This window comes from Gavia stellata, chromosome 24, assembly GCF_030936135.1.
Source record: "Gavia stellata isolate bGavSte3 chromosome 24, bGavSte3.hap2, whole genome shotgun sequence".
NCBI classification, from domain to species: Eukaryota; Metazoa; Chordata; class Aves; order Gaviiformes; family Gaviidae; genus Gavia; species Gavia stellata.
In genome coordinates this window covers 3,579,613-3,592,992 of record NC_082617.1, presented here as the reverse complement: position 1 = coordinate 3,592,992, position 13,380 = coordinate 3,579,613, and the positions used below count along the sequence as shown (strand labels likewise).

Here is a 13,380-nt window from a genome sequence, read left to right as displayed (position 1 = left end):
TGCCTGCCTGCGAATAATACCAGGACGCACCGGGGGTGCCTGGTTACGGCTGCTGCGTCCCTGGGGCTGCGAGCAGCATCTTGGGGTGGGGGCCAGGCGGAACCCCCCCTTGGAAATCCGGGATATGGGCAAAGCCCATATCCCGGATTTCCAAGGGGGGGGTCCGCCTGGATGAATTTTGGGGCTGTATGGCTGAATTTTGGGGCTGCTTGGCCTCCTGGAAGACCCTCATCCCGATGTCTTTTGGAGGCTGCAGCTACTGATGGTCCCAGGGATTCCCCCCCCCCCCCATTTCACTTTGGCGTTTTGCTCCAAATTGGGTTAAAAAATAAAGATTTTAATAAAAAGCAACGTGGGAGGAGAGTTCGGCCCCCAGCGCGCAGGGCCCGATGGGGTTAAAAAATTTGCGGCCGCCTGCAAACTTGCAGGAAGCACCCGAGCATCGTTTCCTACTTCTGCAAAAGCCCGCTTACCCCACAGGTGCAGGAAGGTTTTGGGGTGCTCGGAGGGGTGCTGCCTTGGGGACCCCCAATGGCGTCGTGGTGATGGGGATGTTGCGAGGATGCTGGTACGGGGTGAGCACATCCCTCCTGGGGCTGGTTGCTCCGGCGTTTGGTTGGGGATGATGCGGGGTGGCTGCCGATGATGCCGGTGCGGTGCTCGGTACCAGCACCCCACGGCTAAATTTGGGTTGCGGGGGGTCCTCAAATCCAGCCAAGTGGACGTTGCCGGGAAAACCCCGTGGCCTTTCTTGCTACCCGCCCTGCGGTTGGGTTTTCGGCATCCGGCGTCTCTTGAGCCACCGCTGCGGCTCTGGGAACCCCGGCTCACCGAGGAGCGGAGCAATGGTGAGCTCCTGCTTTTAGGTCATCAGTGGAGTGAGTGTGCCGGGCCTCTGCCGCGATCGCTCCTGCTGTCAGCACCCCCCCCAGAGCCGGAGGGGCCTCGGGGTGCTCCTGCCTCCCCCGGCACCGTCCTGTGCCATGATGGCACTGCTGACGGTCCCCAGGCTGTGGCTGCCTGGCGGGGGTGATGTCCAGAGGGTGCCAGCAAGGGCTGGGTGTCCCCGGGTGCCCACCCTGGGGGGGGGAAAAGCCTTTTGGGGTGGTCCTGGGGGGCTCCTTCCCCACGGGGACCTCTGGGGACCATCATGGCCATGGGAGATGCGGCAGCTCTGGCTTTGTGGTGGGTGCAGGGTGGGGGGCTGCCCGGGGGTGTCACCCCCCTGTCATGGGGGGTTGCTTTTGTCCCCAGGGCCTGGGGGACAGGGGAAGCCTCGGCAGTGGGGGGGAACTTCAAACCGAGTCCACTGAGTCCCGCTGAACATCCCTCCCTCTCCCTCGGCCCCACCAGGACGCAGCGGCGATGATGTGACCTACATTCGTGGCAAGGAGGTCCCCAGCCCCACGCCGCCACCGTCGCCGGGCCATGAAGCGGCGCAAGTGACGGGGACGCTGTGCCCGCGGGCCATGGCCAGCCCGGCACCATGGCTGCGCTGGACACAAACAGAGCTGACGCGCTGGGAGGGAGAGGAGGAGGAGGAGGAAGACGACTTTGAAAGGCAGATGGATGAGGATGGGGTCATCGCTCTCGGGGAGGATGCCAGGAGCCCACCGTGGGGTGAGTCATCCCCTCCCCACTGCCCAGAGACCCTCGTGGGGGGGTCCTGGGTGTCCCAGGAGCTGCTGGAGCCGGGGGGGGCTGTTGAGGGGGCCGGGGGGCACCGGCTGGCTGGCAGCAGCCCCGTGGCGCTGGTGTTTTGCAGGCGACGGCGAGGACCTGGAGGTGGGGTCCCCAGAGGGTCGCTGGCACCCGCTGCGGGACCCGGAGGAGGAGGAGGAGGAGCAGGGCAGCTCCAGGGGGAACGAGGGGCCCTGGGGGGCAGAGAGCGACGGGGAGCCCTACCCCGAGCTCTCCTACGAGGGCCAGTGGGGCTCAGGGTCTAGCGGCAGTCCCGAGGCGTTGCGGGACGGCCCGGCTCTCTGCCAGCCCCGCGGCTGCAGCACGGACTGCGGTGACACCTCAGGGCTGTCGGACACCAGCCCTGGCCCCGCCACCCCGTCCCGCCAGCACCGCAGCTGGGGCACAGCCGGGGATGCCGGTGGGGGGCACAGGCAGGGCTGGTCCCCAAGCCAGAGCCTCCTGATGCGCTTCTCCACCGATGACCTCCATGATGCCACCAGCACCGAGCCCCAGCCGGCTGGGACGGAGCTGCCAGCCCCTGGTACCGCTGGCTTGGCACCCACCGGGGAGCCCTGGGGCGCTGGGACCCCCCCTGCACCCCAGCTACGTGACAGGCCCCGGGAGCCCAAGAAAGTGGCGCCTGGGGTGCTGCTCCCCAAGCCCAGCCGGCAGTCGTGGTCCCTGAGCCCCCGGCAGCGGCACACGGGCGGCAAGGAGGCGAGGGATCCCTCGGGAACGGGCCCCGGCATGGCCGACGGCACCCAGTACGGCCGAGGGCGGCTCAACCACCCCCTGCCCGACCTCTCCAAGGTGGAGGCGCGGGTGAAGTTCGACCAGAGCTACCGGCCGCCGCGGGGCCGAGCGCTGCCCACCCACCCCAGGGCCCCGGGCGGCCCCATCGGCTTCAAGTCCCCGGCTGAAATCGTCCGGGAGGTGCTGCTGAGCAGTGGGGAGGGGGTCCCCCCGCAGCCCCCCACCACCGCTGGACTGCCGCAGGAGTTCAGGTCCCCCAGGCAAGCCACCGAGCTGGTGCAGCAGCTCCAGGTAACACCCAGCTCCCCCAGTTCAGCCGGAGAGGCCTTACTGGGAGGGTCTCCGGGGTGGGGGGGACCAGGGGGTGCAGGCGAAATGGAGAGGTCACCAGTCCCATGAGTCAGCCCTGTGTCACCCGTGGGGGGGTATGGGGCTGGTCACCCCTTCCCAATCCTGTGCAGGGGCTGGCAAGGAGGGAAGGACCCGGCAGGGATGCTGGCAGCGCTCAGGGCTGGAGGCAGGGATGCTCAGGATACTCCTGTCCCCCCCGGGATGCTTGTACACCCCCCCGATGCTCTTCCCCCCCCCGGGATGCCCTCCTGTCCCCCTGGAAGGAGGGGGTCTCCCCCATGCAGGGAAACGGGGGCCACATCTGCACCAGATGGGCTGGGTGCTTTGGGCGGTGGGTTTCTGTACCCCAGGGTGCCCCCCACCTATGGGACCCCCACCCAGCCCCACGGTTCCCCGTGCAGGGATGCCTCCCTCCATGCCGCATCCCCCTTTGCCTCCCACCCCTCGGGCATCCTCCGAGCCCCCGTCCCCGCGCTGGTCACCCACTGCGTGTCCCCTCCCCGCAGGACGACTACCACAAGCTGCTGACGAAGTACGCCGAGGCGGAGAACACCATCGACCAGCTGCGCCTGGGTGCCAGGGTGGGTGCTGGGGTGGGGACGGCTGCGGGGGGGGGGGGGCTCCCCGCTCTGCTCCCCCCTCCCCAGGGCTATTCGGGGTGTCTTCCTCCCCTGGCCCCTCTCTTCCTCCTCCCGGGGAGCTGCGGTTGAGCAAGCCCAGCCCAGGGAAGGGGGGGGTAAGGCTGCTGTAACACCCGCAGCAAAGCGGGGGGCCGCCGTGCCCCCCCGTGCAGCGGGCTCCCCTCCACGCCAGGGAGGTGGCTGTGCCGAAACGGCCCCGAAATGGCGGGGGCGGCTGCAGGGCACGTCACCGAAATGGCAGGACAGCGGGCGGAAGCACGTCCCCGTGTCACCCTGCCACCTCCCGCCCTGCACCACTGCGTGGGTGGGGAAACTGAGGCAGGGCCGGTGTTCGGCTGTGCCCCCCGCCTGGGCTGTGCCCCCCGCCTTCGCCCCCACCTGCCTGCTCTCCCCATGGGGATGGGTGCTTCGGGGTGGGCAGCAATGGGATTAGGGTGCAGGGTGGGTGCCCCGAATCCCCTCTCCCTGCCCCCAGGTGAGCCTGTACTCCGACCCGCCACGGCCCAGCCGCAGCTTCGCCGTGGGCACCGTGGGCACCGGCTGCCGGGTGACAGCTCTCAGCATCCCGCAGGCCAGGACGGCGGCGTTCAGCATGGCCCCGGCCCCGCTGTCCTCGCGGGGTGGAGGTGGGTTGAACCGTGTTTCCCCATCCGGCTCATCGCCCTCCTGCTCCGGTTTTTGGGGGGGATGTTGAGCCAAGACCCCGTACCCACGGCTTCCCCAGGGTGGGGGGGCACTGGTGCTGCGGGGGTTTCTCAGCATCACCTTGTCCTCGTGTTTTCTTGCAGCCCCAGCACCAGGACCATCGGACCGGGGGGGGTCACCCCGGCCTCTGTCCCCCCCACCACCCAGGGGGGGCTGCCCCATCTGCCTGGGGCCCTGCTGCTGCCCGGGGACCCAGCTGACACGGACACTGGTGGGACAGACCCACAAGCTGCAGGCACAGGCAAGCCCCGGGGGGGGACGCGGGGTGGGGGGGCTGCACCGGGGTGGGGGGCTGCAGTGGTGGGGGCTGCAGCAGGACTGGCCTCAGCCCTTTCTCTCCCGCCCAGGTGGAGTCCTTCGAAGGCTGGATCCGGACGGGGAGCCCCGCGCCCCCGGAGCAGCTCCAGGTGCGTCAGCCCCTTCCCGGCACCCCACCCCGGGGATGCGCGGTGGGCCCGGGGGGGTGGCGGGGACCCGGGGCCAAGCTGGCAGGCTCGGACGTCGCCCTTGTGCCGCAGAGGTTTAGGAAGCTGAAGGATGCGCAGGATGCGCTGGAGCGGGCGTACCTGGGAGCCCGGCAGCAGCACCCGGGGGCCTCGGGGGACTTCGATCCTGACCGGTAGGTGCTTGACCCCCACCGCCCCCTCCCCGCTGGCAAAGCCCCAGAGCCCACTGCCACCGGCCCCCACGCCGTGGGGTTCGGGGTCTCCCCGGCACTGATGGGGGCCGTGGGGTTCCGTGTCTCCCCGGCACTGATGGGGGCCATGAGGTTTGGGGTCTCCCCGGCACTGATGGGGGCTGTGGGGTTCGGGGTCTCCCCGGCACTGATGGGGGCCGTGGGGTTCGGGGTCTCCCCGGCACTGATGGTCACTCTCTTGCAGCGCGGTGGAAGGGGAGATTTTCCGCCTGGGGCTGCGCCTGGAGGAGCTGAAGGAGCGGCTGGAGCCCGGGGCCGGGCGGCAGCTCCCCCCACAGCACCCTGCCCAGCCCCACTCCCCTCCAGCCCCTTCCGTGCCACCGGCCGCCAGCTCCCCGCACCCTGAGGTGAGCCAAGCAAGGCTGCAAGGGGGCGGATGGGGCTGGGGGGTGCTAAGATGCTGGGGTGGGAGCACCCTGCTGCGGCTGGGGTGGGGGTCGTGCTTCGCCGACCCACTTCGGCTGTGCCTACAGAGCCCCGCGCTGATGCAGGGTCCCCGGGGGACAGCGGGGGACAGCGAGGCGGTGGGGGGGCTGCCCCGGCCCCTCTGGCACAAGCAGCTCCGAGTGGAGGAGGATTTTGGTGACCTGCTGGCGCAGTGAGTGCCCTCGCGGCGGGGCGGGGGGGGGATGCGGGCAGGGAGCGGCTCCCCAAAACCACCAACTCTTGCCTGCGGGTCCCCCACAGGTACAAGCAATTCAAGTCCTTGCCGGAGTCACTGAGCCTGGAGCAGCTGAGCCTGGCAGGGAGTGGGTCCCGGGAGGAGGCAGATGGCCCTGCGGCAGGGGACAGTGTCAGTAACAGTCCCAGCAAGGTCCGCTGCAGGACACGGTCGCTAGAGGATGGAGCCAACCTCGAGACCTTGCCCTTGTAAGTGTTGTGGGAGCATAAGTCCCCCAGGCAGGGCGAGTGGGAGGTTTTATGTCAGGTTTTACATCACTGTCATTGATAGGCTTCAGAGTTAACAGCCTCCTCAGGAGAGCTGGCTGTACCAGGGCCTTTCCCCACGTTTGGGGTTGCTCTGCCCCATCGCTTGCACTTTGGCCTCTCCCCGCAGGCACCCCCCAGAGAGGAGAGCAGCGCCGCTGCCCCCCGGGGAGCCCCCATGGCCAGGGGGCACACGGGGCCATCAGTCCCCTGCCACTGCTGAGGAGCCACCGGCCACAGCCAAGCCCCGCCTGGGGCTTCCCGAGCCACCGCGAGTGTCCCTGTCCCACCACAGCAACAGGGCGGGCAGTGCTGCTGCCCAGCACCGGCCCTGCAAGGTGAGTCCCCTGGGACTGCAGGTCCCCAAATGCCAGCACCCCCAGACCCTGCTGGGGTTCCTGGGGGTGCTTGGCACCAATCCTGCTCCCCCCTCCCCGCAATGCATCTGCAGGAGCAGCGCATTGTGTCGCCGGAGACCGATAGCGGCTTCGTGGGCTCAGAGGCCAGCAGGGTGTCACCCCCCGTGCGCACCCCCGAGCACCAGCCCCCCGGCACCGGGTACGGCTCAGGGTCCCTGCCTGCGCCTGGGGAGGGGGGGATTTGGGGACATGGGCTGTCAGCTCTGTCGGGGGATTTGGGGCATCCAAGGGGAGCAGGGATGGGGGAGAGACAGTGAGGACGTGGGGAGCGGGGAGGGGGTGCTGGGGGGAGTTGGAGATGTGCAGGGTGGCCCATGGCTGGGGGACAAGCCGTGGGGGCTGCCTGCATGACCCACCCCATCCCCAGGACCCCCGGCTCGCTGGGACCCTCCATCCCCATCCCCGCGACCCTCTGCCCTCCGCGGAAGAGAGAGGCGACCCCGCTTCCCTCCGAGACAGCACTGATGGGCATCTACCCCGCGGGCGGGCAGGGCGGCACGGGGGGGGCCCGCCTGCCCCCCAGCACCCCCTCGCAGAGCAGCTCCCCCCCGCGCTGGGCTGAGAGCGTGGGCAGCGAGGCAGGACCCGACGGTGACGGCAGTGAGTAGGCAGCGTTTCGGGGAGGCACGTGTCCCCGGGGAGAGAGATTTGGGGGGGCCCTGGCTCTGCGGGTGGAAGAGGCTCTGGTTCATGGTGTTCCCCCAACCCCCTCGGGGTGCTGGCCTGGGGGTGCCTCCCGCCTGCTGACTCTGCTCTCCCGGGTCTCTCCTGGGCGGGGGGACACCCCCACGTTGCCGACCTCAGCTCACCGTGCCCCCCCTCCTCCCCAGCGCACACGGACTCGGAGGCAGAAGGCAGGAGTTGTGCTAGCACCGGCGGCTGCCCCCCCATCATGGCCAGGGGCCCAGCCAGTCCCCCGCCATCCCCCGAAACACCGTCCCCCACCCCGCTGTCCCCCGACCTGCCGGCCCTCGACCCGGCTCGCTGCGACCTGCTGGGCTCCCGGCTGGAGCGTGAGTGAGTGTCTATGTACCCCCCCAAACCGGGCCGAACTCCCTGTGAGTGACACAGGGACCCCCCCAGGCAAAGTCCCCAAAGGCACCAGCGTCTTCCGCTGGGCAGCAGCAGGTTTTCCCTTCTTGGAGAGCCAGGACCTAGCTGGGGCTGAGTCCTCCACACTCATGACATGTGTGGGCTGGCTGAGACCGGACCCCAGCCCAGACAAAGCCCCGGGCTTGGTTTTGGGGAACAGCACAGCATGAGCTACTGGGCCCTGGCTGGTGGGGAAGGGGCAGGCGCGGGGTCTGGGGGGGACGGGGCTGCTCCCGCCCAGGGCACCCAGCGGCAGCCAGCACTGGGGAGCCTGGCTGGCTGCAGGAGCCCCTCACCGTGGCATCTGTCCTGCGGCAGCCAGGCCATCCGGGCGCTGCGGGACGAGGTGTGGCAGCTGCGGCGGAGGCTGGAGGAGAGCCTGCGCCGCTCCCGCAGCTATCCTGAGGGAAAAGCCGCCCCGCGTGCCACCCCAGCCAGGAGGCAGATGGTGGCCAGTGGACCATCGTCCCCCAAGGACACAGCACCCTCGGGGTAGGTGGCAGGAGGGACCTTGGGCGGGGGGGTGGCAGCAGCCACCCCCGGTTTGGGACAGCACCATGTCCCATGGGTGTGGGGACACCCTGAGCCCCAACCTGTCCCATTTCTGCTGTGACTGGGGGGAGGTTGGGCTCGGGGAGGGGGACCGGCAGCCTGGCTGCACCGGGGCAGTGGGTCGGGGGATGCCTGAGGGGACACTGAGGGGTCTGGGTGGTGACAGCGGCTCCGTCCCCTCCGCAGGGAGCTGAACCCCCCAGCGCGGGGCAGGGTGGCCCCTGGGGTCGCACCCACCAGGAGGGGGAGGTCAGCATCGCTGCCACGGGACAGGACAGAGCGGGACCTCAGTAAGTGGGACACCCCCCAGGGTGGGGACAGAGGGGACAGTGGGGACACGCTCCTCTCTGCACGCTGCTTCCCCTTCCCCAAATGCAGCCGGGTGCTGGTGGGGCCGCGGGGCCACGAGGACTGAGCAGGTCCCGGTGGCCCCATGGGACCCAGCAGCACTCAGCCCAGGGCCAGATCCTGCAGATCTGGGGCCCGGACCCACCAGATCCCACCCCGCTTCCCTCTCCTCTGCCGCAGCCTCAGAGTCAGAGCCCTCGCCCGTGGGGCCCCGGGCCACCCCATCCCCACGGAAGAGCCCTGGGAGTCACCCAGGTGTGGTGACATTTCGGGGACAGTACACAGGTGGGTGCCGGGGCGGGCGGTGCTGGGGGCCGAGGGCGGTCATCCCCGCGTTGGGGTCCCCGGCCACACTCACGCTGGGTTTTGGCAGGGACGCGGTACCAGGCGGTGACACCGCGTGCCGTCCCGGCACCCCGAGAAGAGCCGGGCACCCCGGGGTGCCCCCGGTGCTGCGGGAGCGGAACGCCATCGGGTGAGTGGCCCCGGGAGCAGCCCCCAGCCCCTTCTGCCCTTCCCTATCGCCCGCCAACGGAGCTGCTGATGACTTTAATCCGTTAACTAGAGGCTCGGGGAAGGGGGAGATACGAGCCCGCTCCCCACCGCCTGGGGCTCTCCCCGCTGCCCCTCGGCCGGACCCCCCTGCCCTGGGGCACCCGCCCCGCTCCGTGCTGCTGGCTGGTGTCCCCAGAGGCAGTGGGCACCTGTCCCCAGCCCTGTCCTTTAGCTGAAGGTTAACGCAGCCCCTTCCCGGGGAACAGGCTCTGCTCTGTCCCGTGGCTGCCTGGAACCCAGCTGAATGCATGCAGAGTGCTTTGCAGACCCCCCCATTTTGCAGACACCCCCCCTGTTTTGAAAAGCCCCCCCCTTTGCAGACTCCCTCCCCCTTTTGCAGATCCCCCCACCTTTTTGCAGACTCCCTCCCCCTTTTGCAGATCCCCCCACCTTTTTGCAAACGCCCCCTTTTGCAGACCCCCCCTTTTCAGACCCCCCTTTTCAGACCCCCCCCTTTGCAGCCCCACCTTTGCAGCCCCCCCTTTGCAGCCCCCTTGCAGGGAAAGGCTTCCGCCTCCTGTCCCAGCCTCCCCCGTGCTCCTTCCAAACCGCCCTTGCTTGCTCTGCGCAAGGACATTCCTGGACACACTCGCTCCTCTCTCCGTAGCCGGCTCCCGGGCGGGCGATGCCACGAGGCAGCCCCGGCACAGCACCCCAAGGAGGACGCGTTGCCCCGCATGCCGGGCACCCATGGGTGCTGCAGCACCCAGCGGCAGGGACGGAGCTGCACATGGTGGGTGATGGGGTGGCATGTGCTTGGCACGGCTCGTCTCCTAGCAGGGGCAGGGGTGAGGGGACAGGGAACAGCCCTCAGACCCTTGTCACAGCGCTGGCACACTGCTTGGGGACAGAAGTGACAGCCAGCGCTGCCACCACCCGCTACCCATGGGCATGGCTGTTCCCACCTGGCAGTGGCAGCCCAGTGTGGCACAGGGGGGCTCACCTGGGGCTGCCACTCGCTGCACCCCCCGGGGACATCTAACACCCCTGGGGACATCTAATCCCCTTCCTCCCCGCAGCAGAGCGTGGCCCCGGTGGCACGTCCCCCCCAGGCCCCCGCGTTGGTCCCCGAGCCGAGAAGCCGGAGCAGCCCGGACTTTGGTACTTGGCAGCCAGCCCTGGTGCCACCGCTGCCATCGGCTGCCTTGCACACGTCCCCCTCGTGCCTTACGCGCCCTCTGTGCTGTAAGGATGCTCTGTGGCGGGGGGGGGGGGGGGGGGGGCCATGGGGGGAGGTTGGCATCTCCCAGGGGAGGAGGGTGAACCCGGGAGGGGCCGTGCCCACCCCAGGGACCTGCTGGTTTGCCCACGGAGCCTGGCACCCGGCTGGCAGCCAGCTGGGAGCGGGGTCACACAGCCCCCAGCGCCTTTGGGGGGGCTCTGCATGGGGGTGAGCGTAGGGAGGTGGGTGCTGGGGGTTGGAGGTGGATGAGATGGCGGAGAGGGATGAAAAACAAAGAGGAGTGGAGGCACAGAGCCCCGGGGGGCACAGCCCACGGAGCAAAGCCAAGCCCATGCCCCCTTCTTCTTCCCAGCTACTGCTCCCCAGCGGTACCTACCTCAGCCCCAGCCATGGCCGGGGTCCCCCTCCAACACGCCGTGGGGCACCGGTGGGCAGAGCGTCCTCCCCGGCCGTACGCCGCTGCCCACCGCCGCTGCCTGACCCTGGACCTGGATGAGTTGGAGGAGCTGAACCGGTCGCTGAGCCAAGCCGTGGAGGCTGCGCAGAGCGTGAGGCTCACCACCACCCGCATGAGCCGGGCGCTGGCCACCGAGCTGAGCCGAGCGCGGGACCTGCGGGGCTCCTGCCTCTTCTGAGGGTCCCGCCGGCTCCTGCCAAACCCTCCCTGCCCTCGCAGGGGGCAGGAGGAGGAAGAGGATGGTCCCCCCATCAGCATTCCCGTACTGGATGCTCCCTGCCAGTTCTGGGGACACCAGGGCTGGAGGCATCTCCACAGGGTCCTGCACCGGCTCCCATCCCCATGCCGCTTGCCCTAGACCTCCTGCAGCGCTTGTCCATCTGTCTGTCCATTTTCAGGACCACCCAAGCCGCAGGAGGGGGGGGCAAGACGTGGGCAGAGGCCTCCCGAGACCTGCACCATCCTGCGGCACCCCGGGCTGCGAGCACAGCCCTGGCAGGAGGGCACTGTCCCCTGGGACCAACGGGGTGGCCCCTGTGCCCCCCGAGGCAGACGCCACCCCGAGCTGAGCACTTCTGGGGATGCTCTGACTTTGTGTAGGTCCTACCACAACACAGGTCGAGCCCCCCTTGGCAGCTGTGTTTACCTCCGTGCCTGCGTGGGCAGAAATACCCGCGATTCCCTCTTCCACCCCTTTCCCAGCCTTTGGGCACCCTCCGGGGGCTCGATGCCCGGGGCTCGACCCGCGTGCCCCCCCCCTGCTCTGCCCTTGGACTTGAACCGAGCCGGGTCCTCCCTAGGAAAGCTCTTCTTTTGGTGGTTTTATGTGAATTTTTTTTCTCCGAGGTAGCTAGCAAGCAGCTAAATCACTCTTTGAGGGTTGATGGAGGATATATAATATGTGTGTGTGTATGTATATATATGTATCTATATACAGATACATATATATGTTCTGTTTTTAATTTCCAGCATAATCCTTAGGGCATTTGAGGGGTGGGTTTCTTTTTTTGGTCCATCCCTGGATGTGGCCATCCACGGTGTCATCCAGGCAGAAATAAAGGCAGCTTTGGGGTTTTCCTTGGGATTCCCGGGCGATCTGGGCTGCCAGAGGAAGAATCGCCCCGTGAGACCAAGGCAGGGGCAGGATCCGGCCCTGGGGGGGTCTGCAGAGCCCCTGTACCTCCAGGCTGGTTGTGTAAGGAGATAATGCCTGGGGTTTTAGCGACATGGATGTGGTCGGAGCAGCCCTTGGAGAGGGCAAGGCACCTCGGAGGTGGGTGCTCAGCAGCCCACAAACCCCGGGGGGGGGACCCTCCAGCTGCACCCACCAGCACCCACGTGGAACCTGCACCCCGTGCCCCCGGCCAACCCCCCCGCTCCATCCCCGGAGCATCTCTCCCTGCGGTGCTCCGGCTGTGTTTATGGGTAGGACCTACCTGAAGTGCCCGTGTCAAACGTATTTATTTTTTTGAACTATTTTGTTGTTGTACAAAGACCCACGCTTGGGGGGGGAATCGCTAACACCCCCCGGCGAGTTACTCAGGTCTAGAGCCTCCCCAAGCGCTTGCAAAGCCACTGAGCCCAGATCCTGCAACCAGCCCGGGGGGGGGGGACAGGGGAGGGGCTGGGAACAGGGCTGCTCTGCCCTTTGGGGGGAGAGGGGTGGGTTGGGGGCAGGCGGAGGGGATTTTAAAGAAGATCTCTGTCTCTGGTTGCGTCTGCTCGTACCTGTGTCCCAAGCGAGCCGACGGGCCAGGTCGCGGCCGCACTGGAAGCTGCGACCCCCCCCAGCCCAGCCGGAGCGTACAGGGAGCGCGCAGGTGTATTTAACTATCCCAAAAGGAATAGCCAGGAGCAAGGATGACTTTTTTTTTCCGTATCTCCTATTTTGTAATGACCAGCAGAGCCATTCGGACGGTATTTTGTACTAAGATAATCGCCTATTTTTGAACGAAATAAACGCGGTTGGTTGGCTCGTGGGTTTTTCCTCCTTTTCGAAGCCGTTCCTTGGGTGAGTTTTGGTGTCACCACACCAGGATCTCTCCTTCGGAGGCCTTCGGGCTTTGGTGAGAATATTTCCCCTAGCCTTTCCCTCGCCTGCCCGGCCCCCGAGCAAGCGGCACGGCACAGCCCCGGTTGCACTAGGGATGGAGATCGCTTTTATTTAGTCACTCGAGTGCTTTAGTACAGAAGAACAGATATACAGAGATGATACATGTTTGTGCTTCAACACTTTCAAACATTTAGATTCCAGTAATTTCAAGGTAAACAAGTTCCAAGACAGACTAGATTATTTTTTTTTTTAAGTTTTCCTTTTTGATAAATTATTTTTTATATAAATAACTGTAACAGAAAAAAAAAATAATGTCCAACATACAAGATCCTGAAGCATTTGCATTGCTAAACCGAGAAGGAACTCAAACGGGGTGGGAGGACCAAGGAGGAACCAACAAATATCAGTGCAATGATACAGCCTTTGCCCTAAAAATATATATTTAACTTTATGGGCAAGGAACAGACGGGGAGGGAAGGGGGGGGCTAACCACCAACGAGGCAAGAAAGAGATTTTGGGGAAGGAAAAGGGGGTCACAGCCTTCAGGGGGAGAGAACAAAACGATGGACCCCAAAATATTGCAGTGCATCTAATGGCAGGGGAGGGCGGGGGCAATCCTTGGGTGTAAAAATAAAAAAAAAACCAACTGAAATCAAGAGGTTTAGTTAAATCACTATACACCAAGCTTGTAAGAACGTCACGAGACACAGTCATTAATATACACAGAGTCCGGAGGGGGGGCCCGGAGCGGGGGAGGCCTCGGGGCAACGGCACGCTCAGAAACGCTTCACCACGGGACGACACGAGCGGAGCCGGGCGCGGGGGCACCGAGCTGCCATGGGGATGGGTGGGGAGAGAGATATATATATATAAAAATTAAATTTTTATTTTATATATATATATATGCATTTTAAGGAATACCCGGGGAAGGGGGAGGCCGGGCTGCAGCAGGGCAGGGGGGCGG

General features: G+C 66.3%; 1 protein-coding gene across 1 annotated transcript; it reads left to right on the top strand.

Moving 5' to 3' along the window:
* Positions 1–1,469: 1,469 nt before the first annotated feature.
* AKNA (AT-hook transcription factor) lies at positions 1,470–7,764 on the top strand. The gene is made up of 16 exons (XM_059829032.1): positions 1,470–1,620; positions 1,766–1,940; positions 2,004–2,727; positions 3,294–3,368; positions 3,904–4,054; positions 4,217–4,374; positions 4,481–4,540; positions 4,652–4,752; positions 5,015–5,084; positions 5,304–5,428; positions 5,518–5,700; positions 5,888–6,095; positions 6,209–6,315; positions 6,544–6,776; positions 7,007–7,193; positions 7,587–7,764. Exons 1-16 carry the CDS (start codon positions 1,470–1,472, stop codon positions 7,762–7,764), a joined length of 2,886 nt encoding a protein of 961 aa, XP_059685015.1.
* Positions 7,765–13,380: the final 5,616 nt, after the last annotated feature.

Excerpts from the sequence above, each read along its gene's own strand:
- AKNA (XM_059829032.1), top strand. The coding sequence starts at position 1,470 with ATGGCCAGCCCGGCACCATGGCTGCGCTGGACACAAACAGAGCTGACG. Across the intron at positions 4,541-4,651 it reads CGCCCCCGGAGCAGCTCCAG|AGGTTTAGGAAGCTGAAGGA; the intron begins GTGCGTCAGCCC and ends CTTGTGCCGCAG. Across the intron at positions 7,194-7,586 it reads GGCTCCCGGCTGGAGCGTGA|CCAGGCCATCCGGGCGCTGC; the intron begins GTGAGTGTCTAT and ends GTCCTGCGGCAG.